This window comes from Phytophthora ramorum, assembly GCF_020800215.1.
Source record: "Phytophthora ramorum isolate Pr-102 chromosome Unknown Phyram_PR-102_s0006, whole genome shotgun sequence".
NCBI classification, from domain to species: domain Eukaryota; phylum Oomycota; class Peronosporomycetes; order Peronosporales; family Peronosporaceae; genus Phytophthora; species Phytophthora ramorum.
In genome coordinates, this window is record NW_027150652.1 from 1,145,877 (window position 1) to 1,163,448 (window position 17,572).

Sequence of the window (17,572 nt, forward strand, 5' to 3'; positions counted from 1 at the left end):
GAATGCGCCACTCCTTACGACAACACCAAGATGTGTCGTCAAGCATGCAACGACGAGATGTTACTGCCTGGGTGAGTTGCCACGGACAACTCGACACTGAGCGGCGCTCAGTGAGCGCATTGAACAGTGCACCAAGTCCGAGATTTGCGTCATGAAACAAGTCCAAGCCGCGGTCAAGGCTCCGTCTGCTGCGCAGTCTGCTCTCCTGCGCTTTCCCGGCGCCGGCGTGCAAGACCTCGCTGCAGATCGCTGGACCACAACGCGTTTTGCCCTCTTGAGCACAATTTGTTTCTAGTCTCCGCCACGATGTTCACCACCGCCCTCCTTGCCTCCACCCTGCTGGCCGCCGACTTTCAGGCCTCGACTGCCGCCGCCACCAATTATGCTGGCGGCTGGCTCGCATCAGACCCCACCAACCAGTGCGTTGATATTTGCTCGGCACCGGCCAAGACGTGTCTGACCTTGGACGCCGCCTGCCTCGCCAAGACCGAGACTCCCGGTGACTTCGACTACCTTGTGCTGGAGCAGCTTTTCGTGCCACAGTTCTGCCGCGACCTGCTCAAGGGCGTTGACTCAACCATTTCACACCAGAACATCGACGTCTACCCGAACGGTACCGCCTGCGTCGAGGGTGTAGTCAAGAGCGAGCTCACGATTCACGGTCTGTGGCCCAACTACGATGACGGCTACGTGAGCTGCTGCAACCCGAGCTCCACCGTGACGAACGTGCCGTACAACGCTGCTGGCTTCGCTGCAGCCCATGGCACGCTGCTTGCCACCATGGGTGAGAAGTGGGTGGACGCCACGCAGGCCACTACGTACGACTCGTTGTGCGAGATCTACAACCACGAGTTCCAGAAGCACGGTCTCTGCTATGCCGCTGCCGGTGACGACTACATCTCGGCCGCTGTCACGTACTTCACTGCCACGCTGAACACGGCAGAGCGTCTCAGCTCGGCCACCGAGCAGATCAACGCGTGGGCAGCTCAATCCACGCCTCAGACGACCCTGGCGGAAATCGAGGCGCTGTACGACCACAGTGTCATGGTGTTGTGCTCTGCTGTGGACGGTAGCAACCAACTGTCGGCCATCCGCACGTGCTACGAGAAGCCGACGGATATCACGAGCGAAGGCCCCACGACACAAATCGACTGCGCTGCTGCCTCGGCCACTTCCACGTTCTCGGTGTGCTCAAGTGACTCCCCGATCACGCTGACAGCTTACACGGCCCCCACCTCGGCTTGAAGGAAGGAAGACCCGTGAAATGTCGATAGAACGTAGGTAGCAAGTTCAATGCATTCTCGACGCAAGTATTTCCCGTCCCAGACCGTGTCGCAGTGGAAAAGAATGACAGCGATCAAAGAACCCCGTCCTAACTGTCGAGTCCTTCCACCCGATCACTTTCCCAGGCGAAGCAGATAGCCAACATGTTCTTGTCACAGTTGAAATTACCGTGTAAAGCTCAGGGGTCTCGATAGCATGACGTCTCAACTGCTTCTGGTGCGTATTTCCCCATAGATTTCGTGTGGGTCGAGGTCTGGTCAATTGACGGGTAATTGATGAACAGAGAGGACGTAGTGTTCCAACGTCAAGATTGCATCCGTTGAAGACCGGCGGTCTGGCACTGCGGTCGCCGCTGAGTCGTGGTCAAAAGGTAGGAAATCCTGCTCAGCTTTGATGGCCCCCCCCCTAGAGCAAGATTGACTTACTCGTATGCAGCGCTACTCCGCATCGTGGACTTCGGATATGCTCAAGAAATCAAAGAGCTCCGTGATGGAGTCGCCGTTGCCGTGGTGGATTTTTGGTACGGCAGGACTGGCGGCAACGACGCTCACTGTGGGTGCTGCGGCACGCCTCACGCGAACGGGTGCTTCGACGCTATACTGGAAGCCAAAATTCATGCATTCACCACAGACTGAAAGCGAGTGGCACGGCGAGTTTGAAGTCTACCGTGACTTTTGCACTCGCTCGCAACGCACCCCCATGGTGAGTCAAGAGTTTGACTACCCCTAACATTGCGAACTCAACGGTGCCCGTTTGTGTTTCCTTGCTAGACGCTGGGGGACTTCAAGCGCAACTACAAATGGGAATCGGCTCATCGTATGCTCGGGCAATTAACGGCGCTCTCGTTCGTGGGGCCACTTACGTACTTCACGATGAAAGGCAAGATTCCGATCCCAGCTCAGGCTCCATTAGCGTTCATCGCTGGTTTGGGAGCCACTCAGCTGTACATTGGCCGTGAGATGGTCGAAAAGAACGTCAAGCCTCATGTCAGGACCGACCAACACGATCACAAGGCGGTGTTTGAAGGAGCCACTTTCTTCCTTCCGGTTCACGTAAGTTTCTTGCCCAGCCATAATAACACTAACGTTAGTCTGATCATATTGACTAATGCTGAATGCAGTCGGCGCTGTCACTGGCGAACTTTTCGCTGTTAGTCTGGACTGGGCTCGGAATCGTGTCTCCTGTGTCGAGAGCGATCACGGTGCGTGGACTCCTGACGCCGGGTGTGCTAAAAGAGATCGGCGGGATCCGCAAGCACTTTGTGGCGTTGACAAGCCTGGTGGCCAGCACGATCTTCGCAGGTTCGCTGGTGGCGGAGATTGACGGCGGGGACGAATTCCAAACGTTTCCGAAAATGAACGAGCACTGGATTCCTCGTGGTCTCTTCGAGCAGAAGGTAATGGCTCCGGTCTTTGCAACGATTTCATGTTGACGTGGCAGTGCTAACTCTGCGACTCCGTTGTCAGCCGTGGCTGAGCAACTTCTACGACAACGTAGCGCTCGTGCAGTTCGACCACCGCTTGCTGGCTCTGACGACGCTCGTGGCATACGCGACGGTGTTCATGAAGGCGCGCAAGCCGAGCATCTGGACGAATCTTCCGGAAGACGCCAAACGTTCAATGGCGCTGGCGTTTGCCGCTGTGGGTGGCCAGGTACGAGTTACTACTGGTGCTATCGTGTAGCCTTTTTCAATTATTGATATGCTTTGATTCCGGTGCGAAGGTCTTCATGGGCGTGACGATGCTAGTGAACGAGGTGCCGACGTCGCTGTCGATGGTGCACCAGGGCGGCGCGGCGCTCGTGCTCGGGTCGTCGCTGTGGGCGGTGCACTCACTGCGCTTCGCTCGGCCAGGCGGCCTGATGGGTGCTGCTGTAGCGGCCGCAGCGTCCAAGGTCACTTGAGGTCTTCAGCTGCAGCGGGAGCGAGTTGAAGTTGCCTTCCAGTCTCAGTTCTATTGTGAGTGCCATGCTTTTTGAACGAATCGAATCGCATCATTTTTTTGTGCTTTTTTTTACCAATGAAAACCAACATATTCCGCTGAATGCTTACCGAGGTATTGTGCGAAGTCAAGTGGTTGCCATTCACCAACTCGCTTCACACAACACCAGAACATGAACCAATACGTCGACCACACGCTCCTCAAGGTATAATACGTTGCAATCCCATGACATTGCTTTGCATTGTTACATGCTGTTGAAACTTCCATGGCTAATCGGATCTTTTTGTCAACAGGCAGAAGCCCAGCCTGCGCAAATCAAGACGCTGTGCCAGGAAGCGGTCCAATACTCATTCTGTTCTGTGTGCGTCAACTCGTCGTACGCGTCGCTGGCTCGCAAGGTGAGAGGAGCGGCAAAAGCACTGTCACACTGTTGTGCGCGAGATACCTTTTTAGTTACGGTAATTCGTTCATTGCAGACGCTGGACGGACTCAAGAGCAGCAGCAAGTCCCACGTGAAGGTGTGCTGCGTCGTGGGTTTCCCGCTCGGTGCTACCACCACCGCCACCAAGGCGTTTGAGGCCCAACAGTGCCTGGACGTTGGCGCCGAGGAGATTGACATGGTCATCAACGTCGGGATGCTGTTGGCGGAGGAGTACGACTTTGTGCTGCGCGACATCTGCGCTGTTGTGGCCGTATGCAAGGAACGAGATGCTATCAGCAAGGTGATTCTCGAGACGGCGCTGCTCAACACGGAACAGATCCGCAAGGCCAGCGAGTTGGCCATCGCCGCCGGCGCAGACTTCATCAAGACGTCGACGGGCTTCTCCACTCGCGGTGCGTTTAATTGTTTGAAACTGGGGACGACGAATGCGTTAAACCCGATGTCTAATCGGGTTGATTTGCACTTAGGTGCCAGCGAGGAGGACGTGAAGCTCATGGCGAGCATTGCCCAGCCCGCGGGCAAGCAGGTGAAAGCCAGCGGCGGTATCCGTTCGACCGCTGATGCCAAGGAGATGGTCGCACTCGGAGCCACGCGTCTCGGCACGAGCGCCGGCGTCAAGATCGCGTTGGGCCAGCAGAGCACCGACACGTACTAGACACGGAAGCATGGCTACATTCGGTCGTACTTAGTACGATGTACGAATCAAACTGTCCCATACGCTGATTACGTAACTAGAATAACTTGCAAATTGTATTGAAGCCGATGCTTGGGGACAACCAGGCTGTCATTATCCATTTCGACGTCGCTGACGCACTTGTAGTTCAGACCACCATGTTCACGGGTATCATCGAGGAGATCGGCACGGTTGTGTCCATGCAAGAGCGCGACGACCTGCTGCTGTGGGACGGCGAGCGTGGAACGGGCTTCGAGCTGGTGGTGCGCGTGAGCGTGGCGCTGGAGGGCGCGTACCTGGGCTGCAGCATCGCCGTGAACGGCACTTGTCTGACCGCCACGAGCATCGACACGGACCGCTTGGCCTTCGGCGTGGCGCCCGAGACGCTGCGCCGCACCAACCTGGGCGAGCTCACGCCCGGCGACAAGGTGAACGTGGAGCGCAGCATGGGCGTGGACGCGCGCAACAGCGGTCACTTCGTGCAGGGCCACGTGGACGGCACGGGCGCCATCCTGTCCTTCACGCGCGAGGACGACTCGCTCTGGGTCAAGATCTCGGTGGCGCCTGAAATCCTACGCGACATCGTGACCAAGGGCTACATCGCCATCGACGGCACGAGCCTCACAGTGTGCGAGGTGGACCGCACCAGCGGCTGGTTCTCCATCATGCTCATCTCGCACACGCAGAACCACATCATCCTGCCGCTCAAGAAGGTCGGCGACCGCGTCAACCTCGAGCCCGACGTGCTGGGCAAGTACGCGGCGCGCTCCATGGGCGGCGTGCTCGAGCGGGTAGATGCTCTCGAGAACCAGTTGCAGGTCACCAAGCGCGCGACGGCAGGACTCGCTGTGGTGGTAGCTGCGCTGGCCGTCGCACTTGCCATTCGGAAGTGAGTTTAACTTGTCAATACGCTTGATACGGGCAGTCCCATTAGATTATCCTTCAAAAAGACCGTGGCGTTATTCTGCGCTAGAGCTAACTATGTCTCCATTTTCGGCTGGAAGATGCCGCCAGCAAGCAGCAGGTTGCGCGGCGTAAAGTGCACACGGTACATGGGCGTCTGCTTGGAGCGCAGTGTCTTGAGAAGGAAGCGCGAGGACGGCAACTCCTGTACCGCCCCCGGCCGCACCACTGGAACGGGCTTCACAAATCGGCTCCGGCCTGGAAGCTGCGTCTTGTTTGATGCGCTGTCGTCCGATGAGCTCACGTGCAAGTCTGCCATTGCACCCGAAAGTGCCGAGTATGTTGTGGGCTTCTCACTGAGCGCCTTCATATCCCAGAGACGCACCGTGGAGTCCATGCCGCCGCTTGCCAGAATGGAGCTTTCCTGACTAAAGTCCAGCGAGGTAACCATGGCCTTGTGGCCCATCAAAGTCTCCAGTCGCTTGCCGGCCTGTAGGTCCCAGATATTAATGTATTGGTCCTCGCCTGAACTTGCCAAATACCGACCATTGCGCGAAAACGCAAGACACTGCACTCCGCGGAAATGACCCGTGAATACACGCACGCACTTGCCGGACTGAACGTCCCACAACCGAACGGTCTTGTCGCTTGAACCCGTGGCCAGGTAGTTGTGATTCGGGTGGAATCGTACACAGTCTACATCCGACAAATGCCCAGCGAAAACGCGGAGTGGTGTCACGTGATCCGTGCTCCAGAGTCGCGCGGTCCGATCCATGGAGCAGGTGGCGAAGTAGTACCCTAGCGGTGCAAACGTTACGTCCCACACTGGAGCACCCTGGTGCGAGCGGTACACGACCAAGTTGCTCTTTGCAGCTAGACTCCACAGCCGCACGGTCGAGTCAGCTGACGCTGTGAGTGCGAAACGATTATCCGGCGAAAAACTGGCACCATACACGGCACTAGAGTGACCTCGTAACACCGCCATTTTCTCGTCGTCTTCGGCTTCGGTGTACGACGATCCTGCGTTGCCATGGTAGGCGGAACCTGTAGCCGTTCCCAATGGCTGGTCGTCATTGCGCCATACACGGAACGAGGCATCATCGCAGGCAGCACCCATCATAGTCACGTCATCGCTGAAGCACATATTGTTGACGTGTGTTGCAGAGTTCAGCAGCGTAAAGCACAGTGCTGACGGCAGTGCACTCCGGCCCACAGGTGCACGCACTCGAATATCCTCGAGAATGTGCTCCTTCATCGTCGCGGGTACGCGTAACACGAGCTTCTCCATTACTTCTGCGTTGAACGCGTTCTTCCGATCGGGGATCGGGCCAATCTCTTCCAATAACTCCTTCTTTTTGCCTGTTACACCGTCATTTGAAAGTTTAACTCGTTTGTGCTTGCGGTGTGCATCTGTCGAAACCGCAGACGCCTTGCCTTTATCGCCAGCTTTAGAGCCGTCTGCACCCTTCTTGTCTCCATCAGCTCCGTCGCCAGTAGATGGAGCACCACCAGCCGAACTACCGCCTCCAATTCCATTCGAAATAGCACCGCCCTCTTTTCCCGTTGAAGCATCGCCATCTTCTTCTTCTGCCGAGGGATCATGAACCTTGCGCTCAGGAAGGACTCCCCAGTTGACAGGAATTGCGTTAAGATCCTGCACAGTGTAACCACCTGCAGCATCTGCGGTGTTGCCGCTGGCAGTGCGCACCATATAATCCACATCGTAAACACCCGTTGTCAACGGAACAGCAATTTCGCTCTCGCTCGGGTGTTCCGACGAAGAAACAGCCTGGGCAAGTTCGTCGGAAGTCTTGTATCCACTGGCTGCATCATCCTTCGGCTCCATATTATTCAGTGCGCCCGCTTCGCCGGGTGTAACTGCATCCTGGAGCTGCTGAATCTGTATACCTGGCTGATTTGACGTCACCACGAGGTTCACACGCTCGTTCACAATCGACAGCAGCAAAAAGAGCCGCTCCTGGCTCAAAAATGTGTTGAGCAGCTCAAAAGACAACAAACTCATCTCCACGTTGAACTTGCTGTGCAGCACCTCGCGCACGTACTCGTTGTCGCGCAAATGTTGATGCGAAAACACGAGACTAAGCGTGCGCAGTTCCTCCAAGTGCAGCCTTGTGTGGTCCGGCGCGTACTGGTGGAAGAACTTTCTGCCTGCTTCTACAAAGCCCTTCGCCAGCAGCTCCAAAAAGCAGTGCACAAAGACCGGGAAGGCTACCGCGTGCAGCTCGCTACGGTACATGTCCAACGAGTTGCAGATCCAGTCCAGGAGCTTCCCGTACGCCTCATCATATGCGTCAGGGTTGCCTCTGGTGAGTCCGTAGAACAGCTACAGTCCGCAAAAGATCCCAGTCATGTGTCAGCAACAGAAAATGGCGTTATTTCAGCTTCCAGAAGGCTACAAATGCCGTTCTTTTGGGGACAAGTGACTAAAACTCAGCTGCAGCAGCAACAGCTATTGTCGTATCAATCGGCATTGCCGTTGCAACGTACCAAGTGATTCGCAGCGCAGGCCTCCGTTGTCAAGCCCAACTGCCGCGCGTATTTGTCGATGCTGGCGTCGGCTGGGTCCCCGAGCAGTCGTCGTCGCTCTTCATCTGTGGTCTGCGGTTGCACCCCTGGAAGCTGATGCGCACCTCCCTTCGAGATGTGATACCCTCTCGACTGCAGATACTTGAGCAGCAGCTCGTCCATGACAAAGGCGTTGACATCAGATCTCGCAGGGTCCTCCTGCGACCGCAGCGCTGCGACAGCGTGCGCGCGACCGGGAGACGCTTGGGCCGCGAGAGGGGACGCGGCGGGGCGAGCAGAGGCCCCAGTCGAGGCGAATGACGGCATGGAACCTGCCTCCCTCCACTAGAGCAAAAGACAGAGTGAGCGTCGCGGCCGCGCCCCCACCGTCCTGAAATGACTGTCGTATTCCGATGTGTTCCACAGCATGGTGTGTGGATGACCCGATATAATGCTATCATTCGGTTATGGACAATGTGGTGTACATAAGAATGTGTGAGGTACATGATGTGATGCTATCATTCACGTATGACACTCTTGATCGGGATACTTAGTTGAGGATGCCGCTGGTGCAGGAGGTGCTGCTTCTGGTGGCCGCGTGCGTGTCCTGCACGGGATGCGGCCTCTTGCTGGCGACATGGAGGCACGTGGAGGCGCCGAACTATGTCAGTCGCCGTATCGTCACGTCGCTGGGGCTGGCGGGGCTCGTCACCGCCGTCGCCTTCGCCATGTGCGTTGCAACTTCTGATTCCGAGCAGGACGAGAGCCATTGACAGGCTTAATTGCTGCGTTTATCTTGTGGGGTTTTGTGGGTTTTAGGTCGCTGGTGGTGAATGGCTTGGGGCAGAATTACCGACAGCACGAGGGACTGTGCTACGCGCAGGCGCTGACGCTGCAGTACTTCTACCTGGCGTCGTACCTCTGGACGGCCTGCTTCGCCTTTCATCTGTACCAGATCATTGTGAAACGGTGCGTCGATGTTGGCACTGTACTGGTAGCTCTTGCAAGTTGTTTTGGTCTTGTTAGCTCTGATTATTTAGTTGCTTTGCGCCAGGAACGAGTACCCGGAAGAGTTTCTGTGGGTTTATCGAGGTGTTGGATGGGGTTTGCCTGGAGTGGTGCTGGTGTATTTGGTACTTCGTCAGCTGACAGGCCATCTTGGAGTGGGTGGAGCTGATCGCCGATGGTGCTGGATTGCAGTACACACGACCCATGAAGAAGCGGGAGAAGACCCGCTAATTTGGCGACGAGAAGGAGCCCTGCAGCAAGTTCTGTTGTTTTACGCGCCTGTGCTCTGTGTGTTTGTCTTCAACGTGGGCATCTACCACAACATTCTCAAGTTTCTGTTTATGGACCCCATGGCGCCTCGATTCCGAGAGAAGGTGAAGATTTACCTCGGCATCTTCTTCCTGTGCTCGGTCTGGGGGGTCATCAACCGACTGGTGCAGTTCTTCCGAGCTGACCACACGCCCAACGAGTTCCTCAGCGTGATGGAGAGTATCTGTGATCCACTTCAACCGCTATTGAACGCTGTGGTGTACGGCACGAACAAGCAGGCATTGGAATCTTACAAGGAGCGGTTCTGTCCTGGTTGGGGTAATTCTTCGCTTCTGTCTTCCGACGAAGAGGAGTCATCCGGTGTTGATGACTCCCCGTTGTTGCCCCAAGCCACCGACCATTCGGACGAGAACTCGCCGCTGGACCCACTTGACCGCGAGTTTGGTCATTACTTTGACCAGCGCACTCCTCGCAAGCCGCACCGCCAAATGAGGTCTGAATAAATAGCAGCAAAGCTGCTTGCCGTGGCATTGAGAAGTAGCTGAAGATACTTTGTACGAACAACAAAACTAGTAGCATAATGAATGCTAACTAAATTAGGTAGAGATAGACGACTTCGTTCAGCTTCTTTGACGCATCATTGCCTTCTCCTCCTGAGTAAACGAGTTATTCCCACTGAAGCTGTGTGAGCTTCTCTGACTTAGAAGAGCGAGGGCGAAGCCGCAGCGTTGCCCGCTCGGGGCTGCGAGCCGTGCTCAGCCTTAACCGTGAGGTAGTAGTCCTGCATAAACCAAACACAGCACGACGGTTAGCTCACAAAAATCTCCTCTACCTCTACTTTCCGTCGACGTACCCATATGTATTTCCGCTTGTTGGCGTCTTGCAGGAGCTTGACGACCTCCGGCACGAGCTCCAGCACCTGGTCCGGCGAGAACTTGGTGCTCAGGTAGCTGACGAACTGGTCGTCCGTGCAGCGGTTCTGCCCGTAGTCCTTGCAGCTCGTCTTGAACTCGTCGACGCCGGCAGGACCCGATATGTTCTCGATGAGGCGCAGGACGCGGTCGTACACGACCTGCACGTCCGGGCCGACGGCAGCAGCGGGCATGCGGTCCGTGAAGGGCGACATGAGCTTCTGCTTGAGATTCTGCACGCCGCCAGAGGGCGGGATGCTCACCACGCGCTGCAGCGCGTCATACAACTGCGAGGCTGCAGCAGGCTGGTCCACAGCGCCCGTGAGGATCTCTGTGGGGGTGATCTCACGGCCATAGAATTTCTTGTTCATCTCGGCGCGCGCCATGATGCCTGAACCCTGCAGCCCCACGCCTCCGAACAAGCCCTTGCTGTGGCTGTACGTGTAGTTGGGGGCGACGCCCGAAGCGCTGAAGTTGGCGTTGGCACCGGCCGCGCGGCCGTAGGGACCGGCGGCGAACTCGAGGTTGGCGCCGGCCGAGAGCTGGCCCTTCTGCATGAAACTCTTGACGGCCGTGTCCGAGTTGAGGATGATCATGAACTCGATCATCTGCGCGCCCATCTCGGCGCCGAAGCCCATGCCGGCCGTACCAATGGCGCTGGGTGCCGACCAACGGCCGTCGGGGAGCTTGGAGATGACGATGCCAGTGCCCACCTTGCCCGTCCAGATGAAGCCTGCCTTGACGACCGTGAGGAAGGCCAGGCCTTTGGCCTCGTGGAGGAGGTCGATGGGGATGCGCTTGTCCTGCTCCAGCGATGGGTTGAACAGGTGCTCGAGCGTCTGCTCCGCCGCGCGGATAGCGCCCTCCATGGTGGTGATCTGGTCCGTCATGGCTGCTGTAGTGTGGTTCAATGCGGGAGAAGAAGAAGAGATCCGAGACTCGCGCTGCTGTTTCTGTTGTGTGTTTTTGCTCGGCGTCCGAGTCAAACGTGGATTTTCGTTTGTCGCAGCAAAAGCCGACCCGGATTGGTCAAATTTGGACTGATTGACGCAGTCATTTCGATACAAAGACGCCCAAGTGCATCTGATCTGAGTCTCTTGATCATGCCGTTGGCGGGGATGTTCTCGATGCTTATGCGCCTGCAGGTCTCAACAATGAGCATTGGCCATCATGTGAATATATTGTACGCTTAGCTGGCTGATTAGATTCGCATCCGCGCGAGATAGTCGCCTAGAGTCGGTGTGCTGGTGAGCTCCAGCATGGCCTGGCCCAGCTGCTCGTAGTCCTTCCGCTCGTTGTACATCTGCGCGCTAATGCGCACGTAGAGTTGGCTCTGGAAGGGCACCACGCGCACCACGATGCGATACCGGTCGTCCAGGAAGTCCATGATCGCGTCGCACAGCGGCAGCGCCTCGTCGTGCGACATCGGCGCGCCCTCCGATGTCGTCGGCCACTCCACGGGAATGCGCACGTTACATACGAACGGGGCACGCTGCCAAGCCGGCAGCAACTCGTTCGTCTTCCACGTCGTGGCCAGGTAGTTGCCGGCCCAGTCGATCAGCGACTTGTTGTGCGCGTACACACGACTAACACCCACGCTCTCGTAGAAGTCCAGCGACGACACGATCGTTAGGAAGTTGGCTTCATCGCGCGTGCCCTGGATTGCAAACTCCTCCACGAAGCCCTGTCCGTACGCTAGCGACGTCACCACGGGGCGCACAGTGTTCTGGTATGGCTTGCTTACATGCAGGAACGAACAGGACTTGCAGCCGAAAAGCCACTTGTACGCCGTGCCAACGTAAAAGTCGGCACCCAGCTCGTTCAGGTTTAAAGGCAGCTGGCCGGGAGCGCTTGCGCCGTCCACCAGCACGGGAATACTGCGCGCGTGGAATATCGGAATGAGCTTCTCCAGTGGGAGCACGAAACCTGTGGTACTGGCAATGTGGTCCAGCACAGCGAGCCGCGTGTTGGGCGTGATCGCATCCACTACCTGCTGCACTAGCGCGTCGTAGCTCTCGATCGGCAGCTCAACGTCCACGACCTTGAGTTCCACGAACTCCTGCGTACAGTAACAAAGATGGCGCAGCGTGTTCAGCACCGCCGAGTCTGTAGAGCGAACAGCAGACAACCACAGTCAGTCCTCACGCGGCATCCATCCAATTCGTAAGAGAAAACGTACACGTAAGGTTGAGACACAGCACTTCGTCGTCGTTCTGCAGGTCCAGCGACTGCAGCACTGCGTTCATGCCTGTCGTCGCGTTGGTCACAAAGACCAAGTCTTCAGCGTCCGCGTGGACGAATTGCGCGAGCTGCTTGGCCGCCTGGCGCAGCATCACGGGCACCTCGCGCCGCATGAACCGGTCGGGATTCATCTCCATCTTGTTAACGAAGTGGGCCTGCGCCTGCATGACAGGCTTGGGGGTCACGCCGTACGCGTTGTGGTTGAGGAAGACGGTGTTGGGCTCGAGGTTGAATACGTTGCGGCACTCGCGGCCCAGCACGAGGTTGCGCAGGTAGCAGCGGCTATCGGGCCACAGCGTCGTCATGTCCTGGGGGCAGTAGTCGGCAGTGGGGGCCTGCTGCTGCTGCTGCTGAGTCTGCTGGGTCTGTTGCTGGGTCGGTCCTGCGGCCGTCGGCGCCTTGGCGCTCACTGCGGCGGACGCGTCGGCGTGGGCCAAAGAAGGAACGACGGGAGTGGACGCCGTTTTCATTGGGTCTGGAGCGATTCCACGCGGGTCAGTAGAGCGCTAAGCGACTGGGGGGCTCCTCGGGTGGGCGAGGCGGAGCTAGAAGGTGTCGGACCAAGTGACTTGGACCCTGGAGCGTTTTCGACTTGTGTGACGACGGCGCAGGTTCTATCTCGTGAAGGGGAGAAAATGGCACCTTACATAGTTTACTGAAGTGAACGTCTGAATCCGATCTGGGTCTATTCGAGCGAAATGGGTCCACGAATGGGCTCCTTCAAGTCAAAGGTGACTTGTTCGGCGTGGGCGAGCCCATTGGCCAAAACCCAGCTTTCGTCGTCCGTCCCCGTAATCGACACGCTTACGACTCTTTTCGTGCGCATGGGGGCACATCGACGCAGCACCGCAGCGTGCCGACGAGGGCGCGCCCGAAGAAGAAGACCTCCGAGACATCGGCGGCAGCGACATCAGTGACCCGACGTAGACCAGCAGAGGCGCTTCGCCATTGGTGCATAATCGCAACTCATCCCAACCAAATGCGGCACGAAAACTGATATATCTATTTTGCAAGTGATATACATTGTCACTTATAGATTAAATGCTGCAATTCATAGTAGCCCATATTTTAAAAGGAAAAGTCGATTCTAAGGTACAAGCCGTTGAGCAGGATATTTAGTTTACGGGTGCGATATAACGGCAGTTGAAGTCGTCACCCTAATTGCGGGCTCAGCAGTATCCTCCGCAGTAGTTGCCGTTGTCCGGGATCCTCGCCGGACCGACCTTCACCTCAATAGCACGCAGTGTCCCGTTCTTCCTCGCTGCCTCGGGCCCGTTTTTCCATATCAGTTGGTCATACGACGTCACGGCCTCCATGAAGAAGAGCTGGTGCTTGCCCTCGGCGTCCGTGCCCAGCTGGCACGCAAACACCGAGTTCTTGATCCCATTGGCGCCAAAACCGATGACGTCCAGGATTTCTCCACCCTCTTTCACACGCACCAACCCGCCGCCAGTCTGGTACAGCCCGGACTGGACGATGCTGGCCCAGACGCACCCTTCGGCGTCGAGGCAGATGCCGTCGATGAGCGAGCCCACGTCGGCCCACAGCCTCCCGTTCGAGAGTCTGCCGTCCTTGCCGATATCGTACGCTGTGAGTCGCCCTTCGAACGTCTCTCCAGCAATGAGCGTCTTCCCGTCGGGAGTGATGACCATCCCGTTCGGAAACACGACACCCGTCGCCTCCACTCGGACAGCGCCATCGATGCCCACGCTGATGATCGCTGAGCTTACAATCGACACGAGGTCCGCGTGATCGAACCCGAAGCTGCCAAGGTACGCGCGACCGGAAGTCGAGACCACCATATCGTTGGCTCGAACCTGGGTCACATCCTTCACGTCCGCATACAGCTCAGTCATCTTGGAGGCCTCATTGTGAATGAGCACCTGGCGTTTGTTCATGGACGAAATCAGCAACCGGCCGTCGGGCAGCCAGCCCAAACCAGACAGCATGTCTTCAGGGTCGTCATACACCAACGTCCGCTCTCCCGTTGCCAACGTGTACTTGATGACCTTCTTGTCGTGCATGTCAGTGAAGTAGACTTGTCCGGTCGAGATACGGAACCGAGGACCTTCACCGTACACAATGTCGTCCAGTAGTGTCCGCGATTGAGTGGCGTGCGGGTCCTCCGCCCATAGTTTGCGCCCGAGCCAGAACCCGAGGAAGCGGAACGGAAACACTAGCATCCGGATGTTCGGGAACACCTTGGGGAAGAGCTCCTGCTGCTGCTTGATTTTCTTCACTTTGGAAACATGTTCCGAGTCCGGCTCGTGCTCCAGTTCTGGTTGGCCTGGTGGATCCGTGGTTGCAGACATCGTTGTCGGTGCTGTGAGGGCTTGGCGGAGCGAAGCTTCTTCTCGCCGAGGAAGATTGTAGAGTGAGAAGGGAATCCGTGCGAGGCAGGAGAAGACGTTGAAGTTCGATGGTCGGAATGCCAATCGAAGATCGGTTTACAAGCAAATGTGCGGTCGTCGATCATGTCAAACAAAAGAATGCTATTCAATGATGTTGAAGTCTCCACTTCAACATGATCCCGTTGACGTGAACTAACAGTACCCTCCGCAGTAATACTCGTTGCCCGAGATCCTTGCCGGCCCCACCTTCACCTCGATCGCTCTCACGGACCCGTTCTTCTTCGCCGCCTCAATGCCGTCCTTATAGATCAAGTGGTCGTAGCAAGTAGCAGCTTCCATGAAGAAGAGCAGGTGCTTGCCATCCGCATCAGTCCCCAACTGACACGCGAAGACCGAGTCCTCGATGCCGTTGGCTCCGAACCCCAAGACGTCGAGGATATGGCCGCCTTCCTGCACGCGCAGCAAACCTCCTCCTGTCGGATAAATACCCGATTGAGGAATACTCACCCACACGCAGCCTTCAGCGTCGAGGCAGATGCCATCCACGAATGAGCCGACATTTGCCCATACGCGGCGATTGCTCAGCTTTCCATCCTCATCGATATCAAAAGCAGTCAGAAGACCAGCAAAAGTCTCCGCAGCAATGAGCGTCTTGCCGTCAGGTGTGATCACCATTCCGTTCGGGAAAATCATGTCTGGCGCCTCCACTCGGACATCGCGTGTGGGGCCAACGCTTATGATAGCGGACCTCGAGTATGCCGCAACGTTGGCCATGTCAAAACCAAAGCTTCCGACGTAGGCACGGCCGGACTTGGCTACCACCATGTCGTTGGCACGGAACGACGTGACGGCTCTCACGTCCGCGTACACGTCTGTAGAGCTGGCCTTCTCGTCGTGCACGAGCACCCGGCGGTTGTTCATGGACACGACCAGCATCCGACCGTCTGCGAGCCAGCCCAAACCGGAGAGCATATCCTCCTGATCCTCGTAGACCAACTCCGTCTTGCGGGATGCCAGTGAATACTTGAGTACTTGTTTGCCATGCATGTCCACGAAGTACAGCTCGCGTGAAACCGCTCGGAAGCGAGGGTTTTCGCCGTACATGATATTGTCCACGAGGGTTTCTGCTTGTCGAGCATTGGGGGCTTGCGACCACAGCTTCCACTGCAGCCAATAGCCCACGAAGCGCAAGGGTAGGAACAACACGCGGAGGTTGGGGAACGCCCTCGAGAACAGGTTCTCCTTTACCAGCTCCTGGTCCTCGGTCGTCTTCATCGGTGGAACTTCGTCTTCTGTTGGCTTTGGGAACCAGAGGTCGCCGAAAGAATTTGTGGATCAAGGGGTCAATCGACACTGCCACCCTCGAAGTGCCTTAATGAGAAGACTCGACTGCGATCGCTGAAATTCCAGTCTCGGCTGTCGAGCGACGCCGTGGAAACCGTTGATACGGCCCTGGACAACTTGGTTTTGCTGCGTTTTGACAGCTTGGGCTGCTGGATGACCATGGGCTCTTCGGATTTGCGCAGACAGCGACGACAAACCGTTTGCCGCGTCTTCATGACCTCTCGTTTAAGCAGCGAGTAGCTGTTCAGTCGCTTGGAGGCACTGCAGCGCCAGCATATGACACTCTGACAGACCGAGCAGCACTTGTCGACGGAGAAGCATCCGCCCACCCATCGTTTGCAGAGACTGCAGCAACTCGAGTCCGCTTGACTGTCCACGCTGTGGCTCTGCTGGTCCAGCCACGCGAGCTTCTTCATCTGCGAACACTGCTGGATGCCAGAGATGGCTAGCGTTGCTTCGACACACGAGTAGCTTTGAGCGACCGAGTGCATGCGGCCGTTGAGCTGCCAGAAGGCCCGAATGTGCACCTCGACTGTGTTCGGGCTTTTCTGGCGGTAGACATGGTACAGCGACACATTGCCGCGAACGAGGTCGTGTTCATCGATCGCGCCGGTGTCGGGGACGACCACCGAGTGAATGATGTGATAGCCGATGCGCTCGCCGTCAACGTTTGTCGTGATACCAGTGGACTCGACGTACGTGAAGTCCCGGGGTCGAACGAATGGACGGACGACCACCGGGCTGGCATTTACGGCCCACTTGAGTGTCAAGCTTCGCCACGGGTCTTGCAGAGTCGGTGAGACGATGGAGGCCAGCACACAGCAGTCGACGATGTTGTCCTTGATGCAGGAGCTCTTGAGCATCGTGTCCTCTGCAGTGGGGCTTACCACCCCGTACATCACGTCATCCAGCGTCCCGGGAATAGTACCGATGCACAGAAGAGCTTCAATTTGACCGAGTGCTGGCGGTTCTTGGCTGGAAACGCTGGCATTCTCGTTGATCACGGCAACGTTGTCAGTAGCAAAACTGGAGTCGACTGCTCGGTCGTGGTAGACTGTCAAACCGGATCGTTGCTTGACGCACTTCCAGTCGTGTCGAGAGTCTTCACTCACATTACCATGACAGTTTTTCACGAAGCAGTCGTAGTCATGCAGTGCTGCTGCGGTGAGCGTGTTGGTGAACCGGCGGAGCAGATTGCTCTCGTCCGTGTCGAGCGTTCTCGTCGTGTACGGCTGGTGCGACAATGGATACATGGCGGTGGTGTAGAATGCCTTGTGCCCTCGGATTGCAAAGGAGAAGTGATGTCAATAAGACTGAGCTACTGCTGCTTTCATATCGGTTGTTCCTGGTCGTGGCGCAGAAGGTTTGGAAGTGCAGTGCTATCAAAGGATGGGCATTTGATTTGTGTGGGGCCAATGGCAATGGTGTCGCCATCACCAACAGGGTGGCGCAAGGCCGACGAGCAGCTAGTGTGGGTGGAAGTGAAATCAGAGCACTCGCTTGTCAACCGAGGTGCAAGTTGCACTGCAGCCCTTGTCGTCTAGCATCATCAAATGCGGCACAACTCTCCGGCGACAACTACGGTGGGTCCACATGGACCATCCTGCGTTGGTGACGTTAAAGCTGTCACTGCACGATCATGCATTGCTCAAAAAGTGCTGCCGAGCTGCTGCCTGTCC

General features: G+C 56.9%; 10 protein-coding genes across 10 annotated transcripts; 5 read left to right on the plus strand and 5 right to left on the minus strand.

Annotated features, from left to right (window-relative positions):
• Window positions 1-306: 306 nt before the first annotated feature.
• KRP23_7198 (uncharacterized protein) lies at window positions 307-1,245 on the plus strand (the record flags this gene model as incomplete). Its single annotated transcript, XM_067892483.1, has 1 exon — window positions 307-1,245. The coding sequence occupies one exon, from the start codon at window positions 307-309 to the stop codon at window positions 1,243-1,245; it is 939 nt and encodes a 312-aa protein (XP_067744359.1).
• A 234-nt stretch (window positions 1,246-1,479) lies between these two features.
• KRP23_7199 (Cytochrome c oxidase assembly protein COX15) lies at window positions 1,480-3,186 on the plus strand (the record flags this gene model as incomplete). Its single annotated transcript, XM_067892484.1, has 7 exons — window positions 1,480-1,500; window positions 1,568-1,654; window positions 1,720-1,986; window positions 2,055-2,336; window positions 2,405-2,680; window positions 2,751-2,936; window positions 3,007-3,186. 7 exons carry the CDS (start codon window positions 1,480-1,482, stop codon window positions 3,184-3,186), a joined length of 1,299 nt encoding a protein of 432 aa, XP_067744360.1.
• A 210-nt stretch (window positions 3,187-3,396) lies between these two features.
• Window positions 3,397-4,321, plus strand: KRP23_7200 (Deoxyribose-phosphate aldolase; the record flags this gene model as incomplete). Its single annotated transcript, XM_067892485.1, has 4 exons — window positions 3,397-3,429; window positions 3,518-3,622; window positions 3,701-4,058; window positions 4,134-4,321. 4 exons carry the CDS (start codon window positions 3,397-3,399, stop codon window positions 4,319-4,321), a joined length of 684 nt encoding a protein of 227 aa, XP_067744361.1.
• A 107-nt stretch (window positions 4,322-4,428) lies between these two features.
• On the plus strand, window positions 4,429-5,232 carry KRP23_7201 (Riboflavin synthase; the record flags this gene model as incomplete). The annotated part of the gene is made up of 1 exon (XM_067892486.1): window positions 4,429-5,232. The coding sequence occupies one exon, from the start codon at window positions 4,429-4,431 to the stop codon at window positions 5,230-5,232; it is 804 nt and encodes a 267-aa protein (XP_067744362.1).
• An 86-nt stretch (window positions 5,233-5,318) lies between these two features.
• On the minus strand, window positions 5,319-8,095 carry KRP23_7202 (Transcription initiation factor TFIID subunit 5; the record flags this gene model as incomplete). The annotated part of the gene is made up of 2 exons (XM_067892487.1): window positions 5,319-7,586; window positions 7,751-8,095. The coding sequence occupies 2 exons, from the start codon at window positions 8,093-8,095 to the stop codon at window positions 5,319-5,321; spliced, it is 2,613 nt and encodes an 870-aa protein (XP_067744363.1).
• A 233-nt stretch (window positions 8,096-8,328) lies between these two features.
• On the plus strand, window positions 8,329-9,549 carry KRP23_7203 (Cyclic AMP receptor 4; the record flags this gene model as incomplete). Its single annotated transcript, XM_067892488.1, has 3 exons — window positions 8,329-8,498; window positions 8,588-8,737; window positions 8,823-9,549. 3 exons carry the CDS (start codon window positions 8,329-8,331, stop codon window positions 9,547-9,549), a joined length of 1,047 nt encoding a protein of 348 aa, XP_067744364.1.
• Window positions 9,550-9,746: 197 nt separating this feature from the next.
• KRP23_7204 (SH3 domain-containing protein) lies at window positions 9,747-10,847 on the minus strand (the record flags this gene model as incomplete). Its single annotated transcript, XM_067892490.1, has 2 exons — window positions 9,747-9,827; window positions 9,900-10,847. 2 exons carry the CDS (start codon window positions 10,845-10,847, stop codon window positions 9,747-9,749), a joined length of 1,029 nt encoding a protein of 342 aa, XP_067744365.1.
• A 311-nt stretch (window positions 10,848-11,158) lies between these two features.
• On the minus strand, window positions 11,159-12,668 carry KRP23_7205 (Isopenicillin N epimerase; the record flags this gene model as incomplete). The annotated part of the gene is made up of 2 exons (XM_067892491.1): window positions 11,159-12,063; window positions 12,137-12,668. The coding sequence occupies 2 exons, from the start codon at window positions 12,666-12,668 to the stop codon at window positions 11,159-11,161; spliced, it is 1,437 nt and encodes a 478-aa protein (XP_067744366.1).
• Window positions 12,669-13,367: 699 nt separating this feature from the next.
• KRP23_7206 (uncharacterized protein) lies at window positions 13,368-14,510 on the minus strand (the record flags this gene model as incomplete). Its single annotated transcript, XM_067892492.1, has 1 exon — window positions 13,368-14,510. One exon carries the CDS (start codon window positions 14,508-14,510, stop codon window positions 13,368-13,370), a length of 1,143 nt encoding a protein of 380 aa, XP_067744367.1.
• A 231-nt stretch (window positions 14,511-14,741) lies between these two features.
• KRP23_7207 (Regucalcin) lies at window positions 14,742-15,824 on the minus strand (the record flags this gene model as incomplete). The annotated part of the gene is made up of 1 exon (XM_067892493.1): window positions 14,742-15,824. One exon carries the CDS (start codon window positions 15,822-15,824, stop codon window positions 14,742-14,744), a length of 1,083 nt encoding a protein of 360 aa, XP_067744368.1.
• Between the last annotated feature and the right edge of the window lie 1,748 nt (window positions 15,825-17,572).